At 43.7% G+C, this 25,483-nt stretch overlaps 1 protein-coding gene across 1 annotated transcript in view; it reads right to left on the bottom strand.

Annotated features, from left to right (window-relative positions):
• Nucleotides 1-25,483, bottom strand: part of LOC115202549 (putative cyclin-dependent serine/threonine-protein kinase DDB_G0272797/DDB_G0274007) — an 80,133-nt gene that overhangs the window by 26,858 nt on the left and 27,792 nt on the right. The window contains exon 2 of the mRNA XM_029766673.1: nt 22,313-22,474. Coding sequence (XP_029622533.1) covers nt 22,313-22,474 — 162 coding nt within the window. The remainder of the gene's footprint in view (nt 1-22,312; nt 22,475-25,483) is intronic.

Raw genomic sequence — 25,483 nt, 5'->3', positions numbered from 1 at the left:
CCATTGAGATGTCAGTCAGACTACCTACAGTCTATTCAGAACCATTGAGACGTCAGTCAGACTACCTACAGTCTATTCATCACCATTGAGATGTCAGTCAGACTACCTACAGTCTATTCATCACCATTGAGATGTCAGTCAGACTACCTACAGTCTATTCATCACCATTGAGACATCAGTCAGACTACCTACAGTTTATTCAGCACCATTGAGACGTCAGTCAGACTACCTACAGTCTGTTCATCACCATTGAGATGTCAGTCGGACTACCTACAGTCTGTTCATCACCATTGAGATGTAAGTCAGACTACCTACAGTCTATTCATCACCATTGAGATGTCAGTCAGACTACCTACAGTCTATTCAGCACCATTGAGACGTCAGTCAGACTACCTACAGTCTATTCATCACCATTGAGACGTCAGTCAGACTACCTACAGTCTATTCATCACCATTGAGACGTCAGTCAGACTACCTACAGTCTGTTCATCACCATTGAGATGTCAGTCAGACTACCTACAGTCTGTTTATCACCATTGCGATGTCAGTCAGTCTAACTACAGTGTATTCATCACCATTGAGACGTCAGTCAGACTACCTACAGTCTGTTCATCACCATTGAGATGTCAGTCAGACTACCTACAGTCTATTCTTCACCATTGAGACATCAGTCAGACTACCTACAGTCTATTCATCACCATTGAGACGTCAGTCAGAATACCTACAGTCTGTTCATCACCATTGAGATGTCAGTCAGACTACCTACAGTCTATTCATCACCATTGAGATGTCAGTCAGACTACCTACAGTCTGTTCATCACCATTGAGATGTCAGTCAGACTACCTACAGTCTATTCAGCACCATTGAGACATCAGTCAGACTACCTACAGTCTGCTCATCACCATTGAGATGTCAGTCAGACTACCTACAGTCTATTCAGCACCATTGAGACGTCAGTCAGACTACCTACAGTCTATTCATCACCATTGAGATGTCAGTCAGACTACCTACAGTCTATTCATCACCATTGAGATGTCAGTCAGACTACCTACAGTCTATTCATCACCATTGAGACATCAGTCAGACTAAATACAGTCTATTCAGCACCATTGAGACGTCAGTCAGACTACCTACAGTCTGTTCATCACCATTGAGATGTCAGTCAGACTACCTACAGTCTGTTTATCACCATTGAGATGTCAGTCAGTCTACCTACAGTGTATTCATCACCATTGAGACGTCAGTCAGACTACCTACAGTCTATTCATCACCATTGAGACGTCAGTCAGACTACCTACAGTCTGTTCATCACCATTGAGATGTCAGTCAGACTACCTACAGTCTATTCATCACCATTGAGACATCAGTCAGACTACCTACAGTCTATTCATCACCATTGAGACATCAGTCAGAATACCTACAGTCTGTTCATCACCATTGAGATGTCAGTCAGACTACCTACAGTCTATTCATCACCATTGAGATGTCAGTCAGACTACCTACAGTCTGTTCATCACCATTGAGATGTCAGTCAGACTACCTACAGTCTATTCAGCACCATTGAGACGTCAGTCAGACTACCTACAGTCTGTTCATCACCATTGAGATGTCAGTCAGACTACCTACAGTCTATTCAGCACCATTGAGACGTCAGTCAGACTACCTACAGTCTGTTCATCACCATTGAGATGTCAGTCGGACTACCTACAGTCTGTTCATCACCATTGAGATGTCAGTCAGACTACCTACAGTCTATTCATCACCATTGAGATGTCAGTCAGACTACCTACAGTCTATTCAGCACCATTGAGACGTCAGTCAGACTACCTACAGTCTATTCATCACCATTGAGATGTCAGTCAGACTACCTACAGTCTATTCATCACCATTGAGATGTCAGTCAGACTACCTACAGTCTATTCATCACCATTGAGACATCAGTCAGACTAAATACAGTCTATTCAGCACCATTGAGACGTCAGTCAGACTACCTACAGTCTGTTCATCACCATTGAGATGTCAGTCAGACTACCTACAGTCTGTTTATCACCATTGAGATGTCAGTCAGTCTACCTACAGTGTATTCATCACCATTGAGACGTCAGTCAGACTACCTACAGTCTATTCATCACCATTGAGACGTCAGTCAGACTACCTACAGTCTGTTCATCACCATTGAGATGTCAGTCAGACTACCTACAGTCTATTCATCACCATTGAGACATCAGTCAGACTACCTACAGTCTATTCATCACCATTGAGACGTCAGTCAGAATACCTACAGTCTGTTCATCACCATTGAGATGTCAGTCAGACTACCTACAGTCTATTCATCACCATTGAGATGTCAGTCAGACTACCTACAGTCTGTTCATCACCATTGAGATGTCAGTCAGACTACCTACAGTCTATTCAGCACCATTGAGACGTCAGTCAGACTACCTACAGTCTGTTCATCACCATTGAGATGTCAGTCAGACTACCTACAGTCTATTCAGCACCATTGAGACGTCAGTCAGACTACCTACAGTCTGTTCATCACCATTGAGATGTCAGTCAGACTACCTACAGTCTGTTCATCACCATTGAGATGTCAGTCAGACTACCTACAGTCTATTCATCACCATTGAGATGTCAGTCAGACTACCTACAGTCTATTCAGCACCATTGAGACGTCAGTCAGACTACCTACAGTCTATTCATCACCATTGAGACGTCAGTCAGACTACCTACAGTCTATTCATCACCATTGAGACGTCAGTCAGACTACCTACAGTCTGTTCATCACCATTGAGATGTCAGTCAGACTACCTACAGTCTGTTTATCACCATTGCGATGTCAGTCAGTCTAACTACAGTGTATTCATCACCATTGAGACGTCAGTCAGACTACCTACAGTCTGTTCATCACCATTGAGATGTCAGTCAGACTACCTACAGTCTATTCTTCACCATTGAGACATCAGTCAGACTACCTACAGTCTATTCATCACCATTGAGACGTCAGTCAGAATACCTACAGTCTGTTCATCACCATTGAGATGTCAGTCAGACTACCTACAGTCTATTCATCACAATTGAGATGTCAGTCAGACTACCTACAGTCTGTTCATCACCATTGAGATGTCAGTCAGACTACCTACAGTCTATTCAGCACCATTGAGACATCAGTCAGACTACCTACAGTCTGCTCATCACCATTGAGATGTCAGTCAGACTACCTACAGTCTATTCAGCACCATTGAGACGTCAGTCAGACTACCTACAGTCTATTCATCACCATTGAGATGTCAGTCAGACTACCTACAGTCTATTCATCACCATTGAGATGTCAGTCAGACTACCTACAGTCTATTCAGCACCATTGAGACATTAGTCAGACTACCTACAGTCTGTTCATCACCAGTGAGATGTCAGTCAGACTACCTACAGTCTATTCAGCACCATTGAGACGTCAGTCAGACTACCTACAGTCTATTCATCACCATTGAGATGTCAGTCAGACTACCTACAGTCTATTCATCACCATTGAGATGTCAGTCAGACTACCTACAGTCTATTCATCACCATTGAGACATCAGTCAGACTACCTACAGTCTGTTCATCACCATTGAGACGTCAGTCAGACTACCTACAGTCTGTTCATCACCATTGATTTGTCAGTCAGACTACCTACAGTCTATTCAGCACCATTGAGACGTCAGTCAGACTACCTACAGTCTATTCATCACCATTGAGATGTCAGTCAGACTACCTACAGTCTATTCAGCACCATTGAGACGTCAGTCAGACTACCTACAGTCTGTTCATCACCATTGAGATGTCAGTCAGACTACCTACAGTCTATTCAGCACCATTGAGACGTCAGTCAGACTACCTACAGTCTATTCAGCACCATTGAGACGTCAGTCAGACTACCTACAGTCTGTTCATCACCATTGAGATGTCAGTCAGACTGCCTGCAGTCTATTCATCACCATTGAGACATCAGTCAGACGACCTACAGTCTATTCATCACCATTGAGACGTCAGTCAGACTACCTACAGTCTGCTCATCAACATTGAGACGTCAGTCAGACTACCTACAGTCTGTTCATCACCATTGAGATGTCAGTCAGACTACCTACAGTCTGTTCATCACCATTGAGATGTCAGTCAGACTACCTACAGTCTGTTCATCACCATTGAGATGTCAATCAGACTACCTACAGTCTGTTCATCACCATTGAGACGTCAGTCAGACTACCTACAGTCTATTCAGCACCATTGAGATGTCAGTCAGTCTACCTACAGTGTTTTCATCACCATTGAGACGTCAGTCAGACTACCTACAGTCTATTCATCACCATTGAGACGTCAGTCAGACTACCTACAGTCTGTTCATCACCATTGAGATGTCAGTCAGACTACCTACAGTCTATTCAGCACCATTGAGACGTCAGTCAGACTACCTACAGTCTATTCAGCACCATTGAGACGTCAGTCAGACTACCTACAGTCTGTTCATCACCATTGAGATGTCAGTCAGACTGCCTGCAGTCTATTCATCACCATTGAGACATCAGTCAGACGACCTACAGTCTATTCATCACCATTGAGACGTCAGTCAGACTACCTACAGTCTGCTCATCAACATTGAGACGTCAGTCAGACTACCTACAGTCTGTTCATCACCATTGAGATGTCAGTCAGACTACCTACAGTCTATTCAACACCATTGAGATGTCAGTCAGACTACCTACAGTCTGTTCATCACCATTGACATGTCAGTCAGACTACCTACAGTCTATTCATGAGATGTCAGTCAGACTACCTACAGTCTGTTCATCACCATTGAGATGTCAGTCAGAATTCCTACAGTCTATTCAGCACCATTGAGACGTCAGTCAGACTACCTACAGTCTATTCATCACCATTGAGACGTCATTCAGACTACCTACAGTCTATTCATCACCATTGAGATGTCAGTCAGACTACCTTCAGTCTGTTCATCACCATTGAGATGTCAGTCAGACTACCTACAGTCTTTTCATCACCATTGAGACGTCAGTCAGACTACCTACAGTCTATTCATCACCATTGAGATGTCAGTCAGACTCCCTACATTCTATTCAGCACCATCGAGATGTCAGTCAGACTACCTACAGTCTGTTCATCACCATTGAGATGTCAGTCAGACTACCTACATTCTGTTCATCACCATTGAGATGTCAGTCAGACTACCTACAGTCTGTTCATCACCATTGAGATGTCAGTCAGACTACCTACAGTCTGTTCATCACCATTGAGACGTCAGTCAGACTACCTACAGTCTATTCAGCACCATTGAGATGTCAGTCAGTCTACCTACAGTGTTTTCATCACCATTGAGACGTCAGTCAGACTACCTACAGTCTATTCATCACCATTGAGACGTCAGTCAGACTACCTACAGTCTGTTCATCACCATTGAGATGTCAGTCAGACTACCTACAGTCTATTCATCACCATTGAGACATCAGTCAGACTACCTACAGTCTATTCATCACCATTGAGACGTCAGTCAGACTACCTACAGTCTGTTCATCACCATTGAGATGTCAGTCAGACTACCTACAGTCTGTTCATCACCATTGAGATGTCAGTCAGACTACCTACAGTCTATTCAGCACCATTGAGACATTAGTCAGACTACCTACAGTCTGTTCATCACCAGTGAGATGTCAGTCAGACTACCTACAGTGTATTCAGCACCATTGAGACGTCAGTCAGACTACCTACAGTCTATTCATCACCATTGAGATGTCAGTCAGACTACCTACAGTCTATTCATCACCATTGAGATGTCAGTCAGACTACCTACAGTCTATTCATCACCATTGAGACATCAGTCAGACTACCTACAGTCTGTTCATCACCATTGAGACGTCAGTCAGACTACCTACAGTCTGTTCATCACCATTGACATGTCAGTCAGACTACCTACAGTCTATTCAGCACCATTGAGACGTCAGTCAGACTACCTACAGTCTATTCATCACCATTGAGATGTCAGTCAGACTACCTACAGTCTATTCAGCACCATTGAGACGTCAGTCAGACTACCTACAGTCTGTTCATCACCATTGAGATGTCAGTCAGACTACCTACAGTCTATTCAGCACCATTGAGACGTCAGTCAGACTACCTACAGTCTATTCAGCACCATTGAGACGTCAGTCAGACTACCTACAGTCTATTCATCACCATTGAGATGTCAGTCAGACTACCTACAGTCTATTCATCACCATTGAGACATCAGTCAGACTACCTACAGTCTGTTCATCACCATTGAGACGTCAGTCAGACTACCTACAGTCTGTTCATCACCATTGACACGTCAGTCAGACTACCTACAGTCTGTTCATCACCATTGAGATGTCAGTCAGACTACCTACAGTCTATTCAGCACCATTGAGACATTAGTCAGACTACCTACAGTCTGTTCATCACCAGTGAGATGTCAGTCAGACTACCTACAGTCTATTCAGCACCATTGAGACGTCAGTCAGACTACCTACAGTCTATTCATCACCATTGAGATGTCAGTCAGACTACCTACAGTCTATTCATCACCATTGAGATGTCAGTCAGACTACCTACAGTCTATTCATCACCATTGAGACATCAGTCAGACTACCTACAGTCTGTTCATCACCATTGAGATGTCAGTCAGACTACCTACAGTCTGTTCATCACCATTGACATGTCAGTCAGACTACCTACAGTCTATTCAGCACCATTGAGACGTCAGTCAGACTACCTACAGTCTATTCATCACCAGTGAGATGTCAGTCAGACTACCTACAGTCTATTCAGCACCATTGAGACGTCAGTCAGACTACCTACAGTCTGTTCATCACCATTGAGATGTCAGTCAGACTACCTACAGTCTATTCAGCACCATTGAGACGTCAGTCAGACTACCTACAGTCTGTTCATCACCATTGAGATGTCAGTCAGACTACCTACAGTCTATTCATCACCATTGAGACGTCAGTCAGACTACCTACAGTCTGCTCATCAACATTGAGACGTCAGTCAGACTACCTACAGTCTGTTCATCACCATTGAGATGTCAGTCAGACTACCTACAGTCTATTCAACACCATTGAGATGTCAGTCAGACTACCTACAGTCTATTCATCACCATTGACATGTCAGTCAGACTACCTACAGTCTATTCATGAGATGTCAGTCAGACTACCTACAGTCTGTTCATCACCATTGAGATGTCAGTCAGACTACCTACAGTCTATTCAGCACCATTGAGACATCAGTCAGACTACCTACAGTCTGTTCATCACCATTGAGATGTCAGTCAGACTACCTACAGTCTATTCAGCACCATTGAGACGTCAGTCAGACTACCTACAGTCTATTCATCACCATTGAGATGTCAGTCAGACTACCTACAGTATATTCATCACCATTGAGACATCAGTCAGACTACCTACAGTCTATTCAGCACCATTGAGACGTCAGTCAGACTACCTACAGTCTATTCATCACCATTGAGATGTCAGTCAGACTACCTACAGTCTATTCATCACCATTGAGACATCAGTCAGACTACCTACAGTCTGTTCATCACCATTGAGACGTCAGTCAGACTACCTACAGTCTGTTCATCACCATTGACACGTCAGTCAGACTACCTACAGTCTGTTCATCACCATTGAGATGTCAGTCAGACTACCTACAGTCTATTCAGCACCATTGAGACATTAGTCAGACTACCTACAGTCTGTTCATCACCAGTGACATGTCAGTCAGACTACCTACAGTCTATTCATGAGATGTCAGTCAGACTACCTACAGTCTGTTCATCACCATTGAGATGTCAGTCAGAATTCCTACAGTCTATTCAGCACCATTGAGACGTCAGTCAGACTACCTACAGTCTATTCATCACCATTGAGACGTCAGTCAGACTACCTACAGTCTATTCATCACCATTGAGATGTCAGTCAGACTACCTTCAGTCTGTTCATCACCATTGAGATGTCAGTCAGACTACCTACAGTCTTTTCATCACCATTGAGACGTCAGTCAGACTACCTACAGTCTATTCATCACCATTGAGATGTCAGTCAGACTCCCTACATTCTATTCAGCACCATCGAGATGTCAGTCAGACTACCTACAGTCTGTTCATCACCATTGAGATGTCAGTCAGACTACCTACAGTCTGTTCATCACCATTGAGATGTCAGTCAGACTACCTACAGTCTGTTCATCACCATTGAGATGTCAGTCAGACTACCTACAGTCTGTTCATCACCATTGAGACGTCAGTCAGACTACCTACAGTCTATTCAGCACCATTGAGATGTCAGTCAGTCTACCTACAGTGTATTCATCACCATTGAGACGTCAGTCAGACTACCTACAGTCTATTCATCACCATTGAGACGTCAGTCAGACTACCTACAGTCTGTTCATCACCATTGAGATGTCAGTCAGACTACCTACAGTCTATTCATCACCATTGAGACATCAGTCAGACTACCTACAGTCTATTCATCACCATTGAGACGTCAGTCAGACTACCTACAGTCTGTTCATCACCATTGAGATGTCAGTCAGACTACCTACAGTCTGTTCATCACCATTGAGATGTCAGTCAGACTACCTACAGTCTATTCAGCACCATTGAGACATTAGTCAGACTACCTACAGTCTGTTCATCACCAGTGAGATGTCAGTCAGACTACCTACAGTGTATTCAGCACCATTGAGACGTCAGTCAGACTACCTACAGTCTATTCATCACCATTGAGATGTCAGTCAGACTACCTACAGTCTATTCATCACCATTGAGATGTCAGTCAGACTACCTACAGTCTATTCATCACCATTGAGACATCAGTCAGACTACCTACAGTCTGTTCATCACCATTGAGACGTCAGTCAGACTACCTACAGTCTGTTCATCACCATTGACATGTCAGTCAGACTACCTACAGTCTATTCAGCACCATTGAGACGTCAGTCAGACTACCTACAGTCTATTCATCACCATTGAGATGTCAGTCAGACTACCTACAGTCTATTCAGCACCATTGAGACGTCAGTCAGACTACCTACAGTCTGTTCATCACCATTGAGATGTCAGTCAGACTACCTACAGTCTATTCAGCACCATTGAGACGTCAGTCAGACTACCTACAGTCTATTCAGCACCATTGAGACGTCAGTCAGACTACCTACAGTCTATTCATCACCATTGAGATGTCAGTCAGACTACCTACAGTCTATTCATCACCATTGAGACATCAGTCAGACTACCTACAGTCTGTTCATCACCATTGAGACGTCAGTCAGACTACCTACAGTCTGTTCATCACCATTGACACGTCAGTCAGACTACCTACAGTCTGTTCATCACCATTGAGATGTCAGTCAGACTACCTACAGTCTATTCAGCACCATTGAGACATTAGTCAGACTACCTACAGTCTGTTCATCACCAGTGAGATGTCAGTCAGACTACCTACAGTCTATTCAGCACCATTGAGACGTCAGTCAGACTACCTACAGTCTATTCATCACCATTGAGATGTCAGTCAGACTACCTACAGTCTATTCATCACCATTGAGATGTCAGTCAGACTACCTACAGTCTATTCATCACCATTGAGACATCAGTCAGACTACCTACAGTCTGTTCATCACCATTGAGATGTCAGTCAGACTACCTACAGTCTGTTCATCACCATTGACATGTCAGTCAGACTACCTACAGTCTATTCAGCACCATTGAGACGTCAGTCAGACTACCTACAGTCTATTCATCACCAGTGAGATGTCAGTCAGACTACCTACAGTCTATTCAGCACCATTGAGACGTCAGTCAGACTACCTACAGTCTGTTCATCACCATTGAGATGTCAGTCAGACTACCTACAGTCTATTCAGCACCATTGAGACGTCAGTCAGACTACCTACAGTCTGTTCATCACCATTGAGATGTCAGTCAGACTACCTACAGTCTATTCATCACCATTGAGACGTCAGTCAGACTACCTACAGTCTGCTCATCAACATTGAGACGTCAGTCAGACTACCTACAGTCTGTTCATCACCATTGAGATGTCAGTCAGACTACCTACAGTCTATTCAACACCATTGAGATGTCAGTCAGACTACCTACAGTCTATTCATCACCATTGACATGTCAGTCAGACTACCTACAGTCTATTCATGAGATGTCAGTCAGACTACCTACAGTCTGTTCATCACCATTGAGATGTCAGTCAGACTACCTACAGTCTATTCAGCACCATTGAGACATCAGTCAGACTACCTACAGTCTGTTCATCACCATTGAGATGTCAGTCAGACTACCTACAGTCTATTCAGCACCATTGAGACGTCAGTCAGACTACCTACAGTCTATTCATCACCATTGAGATGTCAGTCAGACTACCTACAGTATATTCATCACCATTGAGACATCAGTCAGACTACCTACAGTCTATTCAGCACCATTGAGACGTCAGTCAGACTACCTACAGTCTATTCATCACCATTGAGATGTCAGTCAGACTACCTACAGTCTGTTCATCACCATTGAGATGTCAGTCAGACTACCTACAGTCTATTCAGCACCATTGAGACATTAGTCAGACTACCTACAGTCTGTTCATCACCAGTGACATGTCAGTCAGACTACCTACAGTCTATTCATGAGATGTCAGTCAGACTACCTACAGTCTGTTCATCACCATTGAGATGTCAGTCAGAATTCCTACAGTCTATTCAGCACCATTGAGACGTCAGTCAGACTACCTACAGTCTATTCATCACCATTGAGACGTCAGTCAGACTACCTACAGTCTATTCATCACCATTGAGATGTCAGTCAGACTACCTTCAGTCTGTTCATCACCATTGAGATGTCAGTCAGACTACCTACAGTCTTTTCATCACCATTGAGACGTCAGTCAGACTACCTACAGTCTATTCATCACCATTGAGATGTCAGTCAGACTCCCTACATTCTATTCAGCACCATCGAGATGTCAGTCAGACTACCTACAGTCTGTTCATCACCATTGAGATGTCAGTCAGACTACCTACATTCTGTTCATCACCATTGAGATGTCAGTCAGACTACCTACAGTCTGTTCATCACCATTGAGATGTCAGTCAGACTACCTACAGTCTGTTCATCACCATTGAGACGTCAGTCAGACTACCTACAGTCTATTCAGCACCATTGAGACATCAGTCAGACTACCTACAGTCTGTTCATCACCATTGAGATGTCAGTCAGACTACCTACAGTCTATTCAGCACCATTGAGACGTCAGTCAGACTACCTACAGTCTGTTCATCACCATTGACACGTCAGTCAGACTACCTACAGTCTGTTCATCACCATTGAGATGTCAGTCAGACTACCTACAGTCTATTCAGCACCATTGAGACATTAGTCAGACTACCTACAGTCTGTTCATCACCAGTGACATGTCAGTCAGACTACCTACAGTCTATTCATGAGATGTCAGTCAGACTACCTACAGTCTGTTCATCACCATTGAGATGTCAGTCAGAATTCCTACAGTCTATTCAGCACCATTGAGACGTCAGTCAGACTACCTACAGTCTATTCATCACCATTGAGACGTCAGTCAGACTACCTACAGTCTATTCATCACCATTGAGATGTCAGTCAGACTACCTTCAGTCTGTTCATCACCATTGAGATGTCAGTCAGACTACCTACAGTCTTTTCATCACCATTGAGACGTCAGTCAGACTACCTACAGTCTATTCATCACCATTGAGATGTCAGTCAGACTCCCTACCTTCTATTCAGCACCATCGAGATGTCAGTCAGACTACCTACAGTCTGTTCATCACCATTGAGATGTCAGTCAGACTACCTACATTCTGTTCATCACCATTGAGATGTCAGTCAGACTACCTACAGTCTGTTCATCACCATTGAGATGTCAGTCAGACTACCTACAGTCTGTTCATCACCATTGAGACGTCAGTCAGACTACCTACAGTCTATTCAGCACCATTGAGACATCAGTCAGACTACCTACAGTCTGTTCATCACCATTGAGATGTCAGTCAGACTACCTACAGTCTATTCAGCACCATTGAGACGTCAGTCAGACTACCTACAGTCTATTCATCACCATTCAGATGTCAGTCAGACTACCTACAGTATATTCATCACCATTGAGACATCAGTCAGACTACCTACAGTCTATTCAGCACCATTGAGACGTCAGTCAGACTACCTACAGTCTATTCATCACCATTGAGATGTCAGTCAGACTACCTACAGTCTATTTATCACCATTGAGACATCAGTCAGACTACCTACAGTCTGTTCATCACCATTGAGACGTCAGTCAGACTACCTACAGTCTGTTCATCACCATTGACACGTCAGTCAGACTACCTACAGTCTGTTCATCACCATTGAGATGTCAGTCAGACTACCTACAGTCTATTCAGCACCATTGAGACATTAGTCAGACTACCTACAGTCTGTTCATCACCAGTGACATGTCAGTCAGACTACCTACAGTCTATTCATGAGATGTCAGTCAGACTACCTACAGTCTGTTCATCACCATTGAGATGTCAGTCAGAATTCCTACAGTCTATTCAGCACCATTGAGACGTCAGTCAGACTACCTACAGTCTATTCATCACCATTGAGACGTCAGTCAGACTACCTACAGTCTATTCATCACCATTGAGATGTCAGTCAGACTACCTTCAGTCTGTTCATCACCATTGAGATGTCAGTCAGACTACCTACAGTCTTTTCATCACCATTGAGACGTCAGTCAGACTACCTACAGTCTATTCATCACCATTGAGATGTCAGTCAGACTCCCTACATTCTATTCAGCACCATCGAGATGTCAGTCAGACTACCTACAGTCTGTTCATCACCATTGAGATGTCAGTCAGACTACCTACAGTCTGTTCATCACCATTGAGATGTCAGTCAGACTACCTACAGTCTGTTCATCACCATTGAGATGTCAGTCAGACTACCTACAGTCTGTTCATCACCATTGAGACGTCAGTCAGACTACCTACAGTCTATTCAGCACCATTGAGATGTCAGTCAGTCTACCTACAGTGTTTTCATCACCATTGAGACGTCAGTCAGACTACCTACAGTCTATTCATCACCATTGAGACGTCAGTCAGACTACCTACAGTCTGTTCATCACCATTGAGATGTCAGTCAGACTACCTACAGTCTATTCATCACCATTGAGACATCAGTCAGACTACCTACAGTCTATTCATCACCATTGACACGTCAGTCAGACTACCTACAGTCTGTTCATCACCATTGAGATGTCAGTCAGACTACCTACAGTCTATTCAGCACCATTGAGACATTAGTCAGACTACCTACAGTCTGTTCATCACCAGTGAGATGTCAGTCAGACTACCTACAGTCTATTCAGCACCATTGAGACGTCAGTCAGACTACCTACAGTCTATTCATCACCATTGAGATGTCAGTCAGACTACCTACAGTCTATTCATCACCATTGAGATGTCAGTCAGACTACCTACAGTCTATTCATCACCATTGAGACATCAGTCAGACTACCTACAGTCTGTTCATCACCATTGAGATGTCAGTCAGACTACCTACAGTCTGTTCATCACCATTGACATGTCAGTCAGACTACCTACAGTCTATTCAGCACCATTGAGACGTCAGTCAGACTACCTACAGTCTATTCATCACCAGTGAGATGTCAGTCAGACTACCTACAGTCTATTCAGCACCATTGAGACGTCAGTCAGACTACCTACAGTCTGTTCATCACCATTGAGATGTCAGTCAGACTACCTACAGTCTATTCAGCACCATTGAGACGTCAGTCAGACTACCTACAGTCTGTTCATCACCATTGAGATGTCAGTCAGACTACCTACAGTCTATTCATCACCATTGAGACGTCAGTCAGACTACCTACAGTCTGCTCATCAACATTGAGACGTCAGTCAGACTACCTACAGTCTGTTCATCACCATTGAGATGTCAGTCAGACTACCTACAGTCTATTCAACACCATTGAGATGTCAGTCAGACTACCTACAGTCTATTCATCACCATTGACATGTCAGTCAGACTACCTACAGTCTATTCATGAGATGTCAGTCAGACTACCTACAGTCTGTTCATCACCATTGAGATGTCAGTCAGACTACCTACAGTCTATTCAGCACCATTGAGACATCAGTCAGACTACCTACAGTCTGTTCATCACCATTGAGATGTCAGTCAGACTACCTACAGTCTATTCAGCACCATTGAGACGTCAGTCAGACTACCTACAGTCTATTCATCACCATTGAGATGTCAGTCAGACTACCTACAGTATATTCATCACCATTGAGACATCAGTCAGACTACCTACAGTCTATTCAGCACCATTGAGACGTCAGTCAGACTACCTACAGTCTATTCATCACCATTGAGATGTCAGTCAGACTACCTACAGTCTATTCATCACCATTGAGACATCAGTCAGACTACCTACAGTCTGTTCATCACCATTGAGACGTCAGTCAGACTACCTACAGTCTGTTCATCACCATTGACACGTCAGTCAGACTACCTACAGTCTGTTCATCACCATTGAGATGTCAGTCAGACTACCTACAGTCTATTCAGCACCATTGAGACATTAGTCAGACTACCTACAGTCTGTTCATCACCAGTGACATGTCAGTCAGACTACCTACAGTCTATTCAGCACCATTGAGACGTCAGTCAGACTACCTACAGTCTATTCATCACCATTGAGATGTCAGTCAGACTACCTACAGTCTATTCATCACCATTGAGATGTCAGTCAGACTACCTACAGTCTATTCATCACCATTGAGACATCAGTCAGACTACCTACAGTCTGTTCATCACCATTGAGATGTCAGTCAGACTACCTACAGTCTGTTCATCACCATTGACATGTCAGTCAGACTACCTACAGTCTATTCAGCACCATTGAGACGTCAGTCAGACTACCTACAGTCTATTCATCACCAGTGAGATGTCAGTCAGACTACCTACAGTCTATTCAGCACCATTGAGACGTCAGTCAGACTACCTACAGTCTGTTCATCACCATTGAGATGTCAGTCAGACTACCTACAGTCTATTCAGCACCATTGAGACGTCAGTCAGACTACCTACAGTCTATTCAGCACCATTGAGACGTCAGTCAGACTACCTACAGTCTGTTCATCACCATTGAGATGTCAGTCAGACTGCCTGCAGTCTATTCATCACCATTGAGACATCAGTCAGACGACCTACAGTCTATTCATCACCATTGAGACGTCAGTCAGACTACCTACAGTCTGCTCATCAACATTGAGACGTCAGTCAGACTACCTACAGTCTGTTCATCACCATTGAGATGTCAGTCAGACTACCTACAGTCTATTCAACACCATTGAGATGTCAGTCAGACTACCTACAGTCTATTCATCACCATTGACATGTCAGTCAGACTACCTACAGTCTATTCATGAGATGTCAGTCAGACTACCTACAGTCTGTTCATCACCATTGAGATGTCAGTCAGACTACCTACAGTCTATTCAGCACCATTGAGACATCAGTCAGACTACCTACAGTCTGTTCATCACCATTGAGATGTCAGTCAGACTACCTACAGTCTATTCAGCACCATTGAGACGTCAGTCAGACTACCTACAGTCTATTCATCACCATTGAGATGTCAGTCAGACTACCTACAGTCTATTCATCACCATTGAGATGTCAGTCAGACTACCTACAGTATATTCATCACCATTGAGATGTCAGTCAGACTACCTACAGTATATTCATCACCATTGAGACATCAGTCAGACTACCTACAGTCTACTCAGCACCATTGAGACATCAGTCAGACTACCTACAGTCTGTTCATCACCATTGAGATGTCAGTCAGACTACCTACAGTCTATTCATCACCATTGAAATGTCAGTCAGACTACCTACAGTCTGTTCATCACCATTGAGATGTCAGTCAGACTACCTACAGTCTATTCAGCACCATTGAGACATCAGTCAGACTACCTACAGTCTGTTCATCACCAGTGAGATGTCAGTCAGACTACCTACAGTCTATTCAGCACCATTGAGATGTCAGTCAGACTACCTACAGTCTATTCATCACCATTGAGATGTCAGTCAGACTACCTACAGTCTATTCATCACCATTGAGACATCAGTCAGACTACCTACAGTCTGTTCATCACCATTGAGACGTCAGTCAGACTACCTACAGTCTGTTCATCACCATTGACACGTCAGTCAGACTACCTACAGTCTATTCAGCACCATTGAGACGTCAGTCAGACTACCTACAGTCTATTCATCACCATTGACATGTCAGTCAGACTACCTACAGTCTATTCAGCACCATTGAGACGTCAGTCAGACTACCTACAGTCTATTCATCACCATTGAGATGTCAGTCAGACTACCTACAGTCTATTCAGCACCATTGAGACGTCAGTCAGACTACCTACAGTCTGTTCATCACCATTGAGATGTCAGTCAGACTACCTACAGTCTATTCAGCACCATTGAGACGTCAGTCAGACTACCTACAGTCTATTCAGCACCATTGAGACGTCAGTCAGACTACCTACAGTCTGTTCATCACCATTGAGATGTCAGTCAGACTGCCTGCAGTCTATTCATCACCATTGAGACATCAGTCAGACGACCTACAGTCTATTCATCACCATTGAGACGTCAGTCAGACTACCTACAGTCTGCTCATCAACATTGAGACGTCAGTCAGACTACCTACAGTCTGTTCATCACCATTGAGATGTCAGTCAGACTACCTACAGTCTGTTCATCACCATTGAGATGTCAGTCAGACTACCTACAGTCTGTTCATCACCATTGAGATGTCAATCAGACTACCTACAGTCTGTTCATCACCATTGAGATGTCAGTCAGACTACCTACAGTCTATTCAGCACCATTGAGATGTCAGTCAGTCTACCTACAGTGTTTTCATCACCATTGAGACGTCAGTCAGACTACCTACAGTCTATTCATCACCATTGAGACGTCAGTCAGACTACCTACAGTCTGTTCATCACCATTGAGATGTCAGTCAGACTACCTACAGTCTATTCATCACCATTGAGACATCAGTCAGACTACCTACAGTCTATTCATCACCATTGAGACGTCAGTCAGACTACCTACAGTCTGTTCATCACCATTGAGATGTCAGTCAGACTACCTACAGGCTGTTCATCACCATTGAGATGTCAGTCAGACTACCTACAGTCTATTCAGCACCATTGAGACATTAGTCAGACTACCTACAGTCTGTTCATCATCAGTGAGATGTCAGTCAGACTACCTACAGTCTATTCAGCACCATTGAGACGTCAGTCAGACTACCTACAGTCTATTCATCACCATTGAGATGTCAGTCAGACTACCTACAGTCTATTCATCACCATTGAGATGTCAGTCAGACTACCTACAGTCTATTCATCACCATTGAGACATCAGTCAGACTACCTACAGTCTGTTCATCACCATTGAGACGTCAGTCAGACTACCTACAGTCTGTTCATCACCATTGACATGTCAGTCAGACTACCTACAGTCTATTCAGCACCATTGAGACGTCAGTCAGACTACCTACAGTCTATTCATCACCATTGAGATGTCAGTCAGACTACCTACAGTCTATTCAGCACCATTGAGACGTCAGTCAGACTACCTACAGTCTGTTCATCACCATTGACATGTCAGTCAGACTACCTACAGTCTATTCAGCACCATTGAGACGTCAGTCAGACTACCTACAGTCTATTCATCACCATTGAGATGTCAGTCAGACTACCTACAGTCTATTCAGCACCATTGAGACGTCAGTCAGACTACCTACAGTCTGTTCATCACCATTGAGATGTCAGTCAGACTACCTACAGTCTATTCAGCACCATTGAGACGTCAGTCAGACTACCTACAGTCTATTCAGCACCATTGAGACGTCAGTCAGACTACCTACAGTCTGTTCATCACCATTGAGATGTCAGTCAGACTACCTACAGTCTATTCAACACCATTCAGATGTCAGTCAGACTACCTACAGTCTATTCATCACCATTGAGACGTCAGTCAGACTACCTACAGTCTGTTCATCACCATTGAGATATCAGTCAGACTACCTACAGTCTATTCATCACCATTGAGACATCAGTCAGACTACATACAGTCTATTCATCACCATTGAGACGTCAGTCAGACTACCTACAGTCTGTTCATCACCATTGACATGTCAGTCAGACTACCTACAGTCTATTCATGAGACGTCATTCAGACTACCTACAGTCTGTTCATCACCATTGAGATGTCAGTCAGACTACCTACAGTCTATTCAGCACCCTTGAGACATCAGTCAGACTACCTACAGTCTGTTCATCACCATTGAGATGTCAGTCAGACTACCTACAGTCTATTCAGCACCATTGAGACGTCAGTCAGACTACCTACAGTCTATTCATCACCATTGAGATGTCAGTCAGACTACCTACAGTCTATTCATCACCATTGAGATGTCAGTCAGACTACCTACAGTATATTCATCACCATTGAGATGTCAGTCAGACTACCTACAGTATATTCATCACCATTGAGACATCAGTCAGACTACCTACAGTCTACTCAGCACCATTGAGACATCAGTCAGACTACCTACAGTCTGTTCATCACCATTGAGATGTCAGTCAGACTACCTATAGTCTATTCATCACCATTGAAATGTCAGTCAGACTACCTACAGTCTGTTCATCACCATTGAGATGTCAGTCAGACTACCTACAGTCTATTCAGCACCATTGAGACATCAGTCAGACTACCTACAGTCTGTTCATCACCAGTGAGATGTCAGTCAGACTACCTACAGTCTATTCAGCACCATTGAGATGTCAGTCAGACTACCTACAGTCTATTCATCACCATTGAGATGTCAGTCAGACTACCTACAGTCTATTCATCACCATTGAGACATCAGTCAGACTACCTACAGTCTGTTCATCACCATTGAGACGTCAGTCAGACTACCTACAGTCTGTTCATCACCATTGACACGTCAGTCAGACTACCTACAGTCTATTCAGCACCATTGAGACGTCAGTCAGACTACCTACAGTCTATTCATCACCATTGAGACGTCAGTCAGACTACCTACAGTCTATTCAGCACCATTGAGACGTCAGTCAGACTACCTACAGTCTGTTCATCACCATTGAGATGTCAGTCAGACTACCTACAGTCTGTACATCACCATTGAGATGTCAGTCAGACTACCTACAGTCTATTCATCACCATTGAGACATCAGTCAGACTACCTACAGTCTGTTCATCACCATTGAGACGTCAGTCAGACTACCTACAGTCTGTTCATCACCATTGACATGTCAGTCAGACTACCTACAGTCTATTCAGCACCATTGAGACGTCAGTCAGACTACCTACAGTCTATTCATCACCATTGAGACGTCAGTCAGACTACCTACAGTCTATTCAGCACCATTGAGACGTCAGTCAGACTACCTACAGTCTGTTCAGCACCATTGAGACATCAGTCAGACTACCTACAGTCTGTACATCACCATTGAGATGTCAGTCAGACTACCTACAGTCTATTCATCACCATTGAGATGTCAGTCAGACTACCTACAGTCTATTCAGCACCATTGAGACGTCAGTCAGACTACCTACAGTCTATTCATCACCATTGAGACGTCAGTCAGACTACCTACAGTCTATTCATCACCATTTAGATGTCAGTCAGATTACCTACAGTCTGTTCATCACCATTGAGACATTAGTCAGACTACCTACAGTCTGTTCATCACCATTGAGATGTCAGTCAGACTACCTACAGTCTGTTCATCACCATTGAGATGTCAGTCAGACTACCTACAGTCTGTTCATCACCATTGAGACGTCAGTCAGACTACCTACAATCTGTTCATCACCATTGAGATGTCAGTCAGACTACCTACAGTCTGTTCATCACCATTGAGATGTCAGTCAGACTACCTACAGTCTGTTCATCACCATTGAGACATCAGTCAGACTACCTACAGTCTGTACATCACCATTGAGATGTCAGTCAGACTACCTACAGTCTATTCATCACCATTGAGACATCAGTCAGACTACCTACAGTCTGTTCATCACCATTGAGACGTCAGTCAGACTACCTACAGTCTGTTCATCACCATTGACATGTCAGTCACACTACCTACAGTCTATTCAGCACCATTGAGACTTCAGTCAGACTACCTACAGTCTATTCATCACCATTGAGACGTCAGTCAGACTACCTACAGTCTATTCAGCACCATTGAGACGTCAGTCAGACTACCTACAGTCTGTTCAGCACCATTGAGATGTCAGTCAGACTACCTACAGTCTGTACATCACCATTGAGATGTCAGTCAGACTACCTACAGTCTGTTCAGCACCATTGAGATGTCAGTCAGACTACCTACAGTCTATTCATCACCATTGAGATGTCAGTCAGACTACCTACAGTCTATTCATCACCATTGAGATGTCAGTCAGACTACCTACAGTCTATTCAGCACCATTGAGACGTCAGTCAGACTACCTACAGTCTATTCATCACCATTGAGACGTCAGTCAGACTACCTACAGTCTATTCAGCACCATTGAGACGTCAGTCAGACTACCTACAGTCTGTTCATCACCATTGAGATGTCAGTCAGACTACCTACAGTCTGTACATCACCATTGAGATGTCAGTCAGACTACCTACAGTCTATTCATCACCATTGAGACATCAGTCAGACTACCTACAGTCTGTTCATCACCATTGAGATGTCAGTCAGACTACCTACAGTCTATTCAGCACCATTGAGACGTCAGTCAGACTACCTACAGTCTGTTCAGCACCATTGAGATGTCAGTCAGACTACCTACAGTCTGTACATCACCATTGAGATGTCAGTCAGACTACCTACAGTCTATTCATCACCATTGAGATGTCAGTCAGACTACCTACAGTCTATTTAGCACCATTGAGACGTCAGTCAGACTACCTACAGTCTATTCATCACCATTGAGACGTCAGTCAGACTACCTACAGTCTATTCATCACCATTGAGATGTCAGTCAGACTACCTACAGTCTGTTCATCACAATTGAGATGTCAGTCAGACTACCTACAGTCTGTTCATCACCATTGAGATGTCAGTCAGACTACCTACAGTCTGTTCATCACCATTGAGACGTCAGTCAGACTACCTACAATCTGTTCATCACCATTGAGATGTCAGTCAGACTACCTACAGTCTGTTCATCACCATTGAGATGTCAGTCAGACTACCTACAGTCTGTTCATCACCATTGAGACATCAGTCAGACTACCTACAGTCTATTCATCACCATTGAGACGTCAGTCAGACTACCTACAGTCTGTTCATCACCATTGAGATGTCAGTCAGACTACCTACAGTCTATTCATCACCATTGAGATGTCAGTCAGACTACCTGCAGTCTGTTCATCACCATTGACATGTCAGTCAGACTACCTACAGTCTGTTCATCACCATTGAGACGTCAGTCAGACTACCTACAGTCTATTCAGCACCATTGAGATGTCTGTCAGACTACCTACAGTCTATTCAGCACCACTGAGATGTCAGTCAGACTACCTACAGTCTATTCAACACCATTGAGATGTCAGACTACCTACAGTCTGTTCATCACCATTGAGACATCAGTCAGACTACCTACAGTCTGTTCATCACCATTGAGACATTTTTATTTTTTATATATATATTTTTTAATCTTAATTTAACTAGGCAAGTCAGTTAAGAACAAATTCTTATTTACAATGACAGCCTACCCCAGCCAAACCCTAACCCGGATGAAGCTGGGGCAATCGTGCCCTGTCATATGGGACTCACAATCACGGCCGGTTGTGATACAGCCCAGGATCGAACCAGGGTCTGCAGTGACGCCTCTACTACTGAGATGCAGTGCCTTAGACCGTTGCGCCACTACAGTAAGCAGTTCCCGTCATGCGTTACAAACATGACTTGAGCTACTCAGCTGCTACAGATGACAACAAGACTGGTGTGGGATGTCTCGTCTTACACGCTAGTCCAGTCTATGATAACCAGAGCAGTATGTTCTATTGTAGGATTCTACAGCAGGAAAGTGTTGGCTGTTAGCCTCCATTCAGCTTTGTGACTTACAATGGATATAGCTCCTGGAGCCCATTGTCCGGTGTGGGGCTGGTGGTGCTGGCTGGTCCAGTGTGGGTGTGGGGGACCTGGTCGCCCTGTCTCTCCCTGGCCCTCCGTCGCAGTTCCCGCTCTATCTCCTCAGCATCCTCAATACTGCGCTGGGCCGTCACCCTGGAACACAGAGACAGTGAAAGAGAATATAAAAATAATCAGACCTATTATATTTTATTATGATCGTGGACTTCAGGAAACAGCAGAGGGAGCGGCCCCCTATCCACATCGACGGGACAGTAGTGGAGAGGGTGGAAAGTTTTAAGTTCCTCGGCGTACACATCACAGACAAACTGAAATGGTCCACCCACACAGACAGCGTGGTGAAGAAGGCGCAGGAGCGCCTCTTCAACCTCAGAAGGCTGAAGAAATTTGGCTTGTCACCAAAAACACTCACAAACATTTACAGATGCACAATCGAGAGCATCCTGTCGGGCTGTATCACCGCCTGGTACGGCAGCTGCTCCGCCCAAAACCGGAAGGCTCTCCAGAGGTTAGTGTGGTCTGCACAACGCATCACCGGGTGCAAACTACCTGCCCTCCAGGACACCTACACCACCCGATGTCACAGGAAGGCCAAAAAGATCATCAAGGACAACAACCACCCGAGCCACTGCCTGTTCACCCCGCTAACATCCAGAAGGCGAGGTCAGTACAGGTGCATCAAAGCGGGGACCGTGAAACTGAAAAACAGCTTCTATCTCAAGGCCATCAGACTATTAAACAGCCATCACTAACATTGAGCGGCTGCTGCCAACATACTGACTCAACTCCACCCACTTTAATAATGGGAAAATTGATGTAATAAATGTATCACTAGCCACTTTAAACAATGCCACTTTATATAATGTTTACATACCCTACATTACTCATCTCATATGTATGTACTGTACTCTATACCATCTACTGAATCTTGCCATCTTGATGTAATATGTATCACTAGCCACTTTAAACAATGCCACTTTATATAATGTTTACATACCCTACATTACTCATCTCATATGTATATTCTGTATTCTATACCATCTATTACATCTTGCCTATGCCGTTTGGCCATCACTCATTTATATATTTTTATGTACATATTCGTATTCATTCCTTTACACTTGTGTGTATAAGGTAGTTGTTGTGAAATTGTTAGGTTAGATTACTTGTTAGATATTACTGCATGGTCGGAACTAGAAGCATCAAGCATTTCGCTACACTCGCATTAACATCTGCTAACCATGTGTATGTGACCAATACATTTTGATTTGATTTGATTTATTATATGATATTATATTTTGTTTGCATATGGACAGAGTGAGAAACACACAGGAAGTCTACAAACATTTCCCCCCCTACTGGTGAGGTACAAGTGAGAGGAACAAAGTGAAAACCAGAGGATATCTGAGTGGGAAACACATATGAAGCCCTCAAACACATTCACTACCCAGATACTGGTGAGATAGAAAGATACACGTGAGAAACACATAACTGAACGGGAAGTTAACAGTTATCAAACCCAGGTCATCTGTATGACACAAAACTGTGTTAGCCAACTGAGCTAAAGGTTAATAATTCACTCTGACAACTAACAGGTCTCAGGCAAGGTTTCTTTTCTTTGGAGTGCGTCTGGTACACATATTGTGTAGTCAGGTGAAACAATCTCTGTGGAAGTTGTATCTTTCTCCTACAGGTCTATTACGGAAAGGGAAAAGGGGTGATACCTAGTCAGTTATACAACTGAATGCCTTCAACTGAAATGTGTCTTCAGCATTTAACCCAACCCCTCTGAATCAGAGAGGTGCTGGGGCTGCCTTAATCACCATCCACGTCTTCAGCGCCCCGGGGAACAGTGGGTTAACTGTCTTGTTCAGGGGCAGAACGACAGATTTTTACCCTTGTCAGCTCGGGGATTCGATCCAGCAACCTTTCGGTTACTGGCCCCAACGCTCTAACCACTAGTCAGCTCTATAGAGATGTAAAGTCACAAATGAGCTCAATTAAACATGTTCATGCAATATAACGAAATATTACACAGGAAACACTAAACAGGAGATAAATAGGAGGACATAGCTCATGTCATTTATCACACTTAAACGTAGTGTCCACAAAGTAGCAGTCGGTCAGACCAGGAAACAGGTACAGATCTACCCCCAAAGAGCTTTTCTTTACAATGACAAAACCAGATGTGGGAAGTGCGTGTCTGTTCAGGGATTAGTGCTGGCCATCCAACAACAGCAACACCAAACTGTCTCTGTGTTTACATCTGCACTAAACACATGGGTCTCAGTGGCAGCCATCTTGGAATAGCACTGATAAAGAGTGTATTGGGAGCAGGAAGGTGTCCAGAAACTTCTCAATGATATGAGGATACACCAATATCTATCCACCACAGTTCACATACATGAAGAAGAAGCACTAGAGAATCAAAGTGTTAAAATTAAGTGCTTTGTAACACCAAAACTTTTGACAACTGAGCTGCCACCAACAAGAAGGAAAAGAAACCTTAACTTTGCTGGAGTATTGCAACACATCATCCTGAGATGTTCTGAAACCTGACATGGTGTGTTGTAACACCAGTTAACCAAGTGTTGTGCAACACTTTGCCAGGGTCTGGGAGCACTAACAGAAAAGGTTGAAAACACTATTTCAAGGAAACCAAAACAATAAACAGGTACGCAGCAAGAAACGTAACACACTGTGCCATACACACACAGAAATAACAATAACCCACAAACACAGGTGGGGGGAAAAGGCTGCCTAAGTATGATTCCTAATCAGAGACAACGATAGACAGCTGCCTCTGATTAGGAACCATACTCGGCCCAAAACAAAGAAATGCAAAAACCTAGAATGCCCACCCCACACCCTGACCTAACCACATAGAGAAACAAACCCTCTCTCTCAGGTCAGGGCGTGACAGTTTCAAGTTCTATCTAGTGCAGAATTAGATGCTTTCTCTTTTGATGTCATTTCCTCCCTCTATAGCTCCTAAACACTATGATGGCGTTTCACATCCTGTCTAGTGCAGAATTAGATCACTTCTTCTGAAGAATTTTAATGTTTAACATTGATGTATCTATTCATTTGCCATTTTAACACATTTCGACAACAGTAACTAGAGGTTTTTTTAAAAAGTATGTA

The sequence above is a fragment of the Salmo trutta genome, chromosome 12 (assembly GCF_901001165.1).
Source record: "Salmo trutta chromosome 12, fSalTru1.1, whole genome shotgun sequence".
Taxonomy (NCBI): Eukaryota; Metazoa; Chordata; class Actinopteri; order Salmoniformes; family Salmonidae; genus Salmo; species Salmo trutta.
This window is presented reverse-complemented; position numbering and strand designations above follow the sequence as displayed.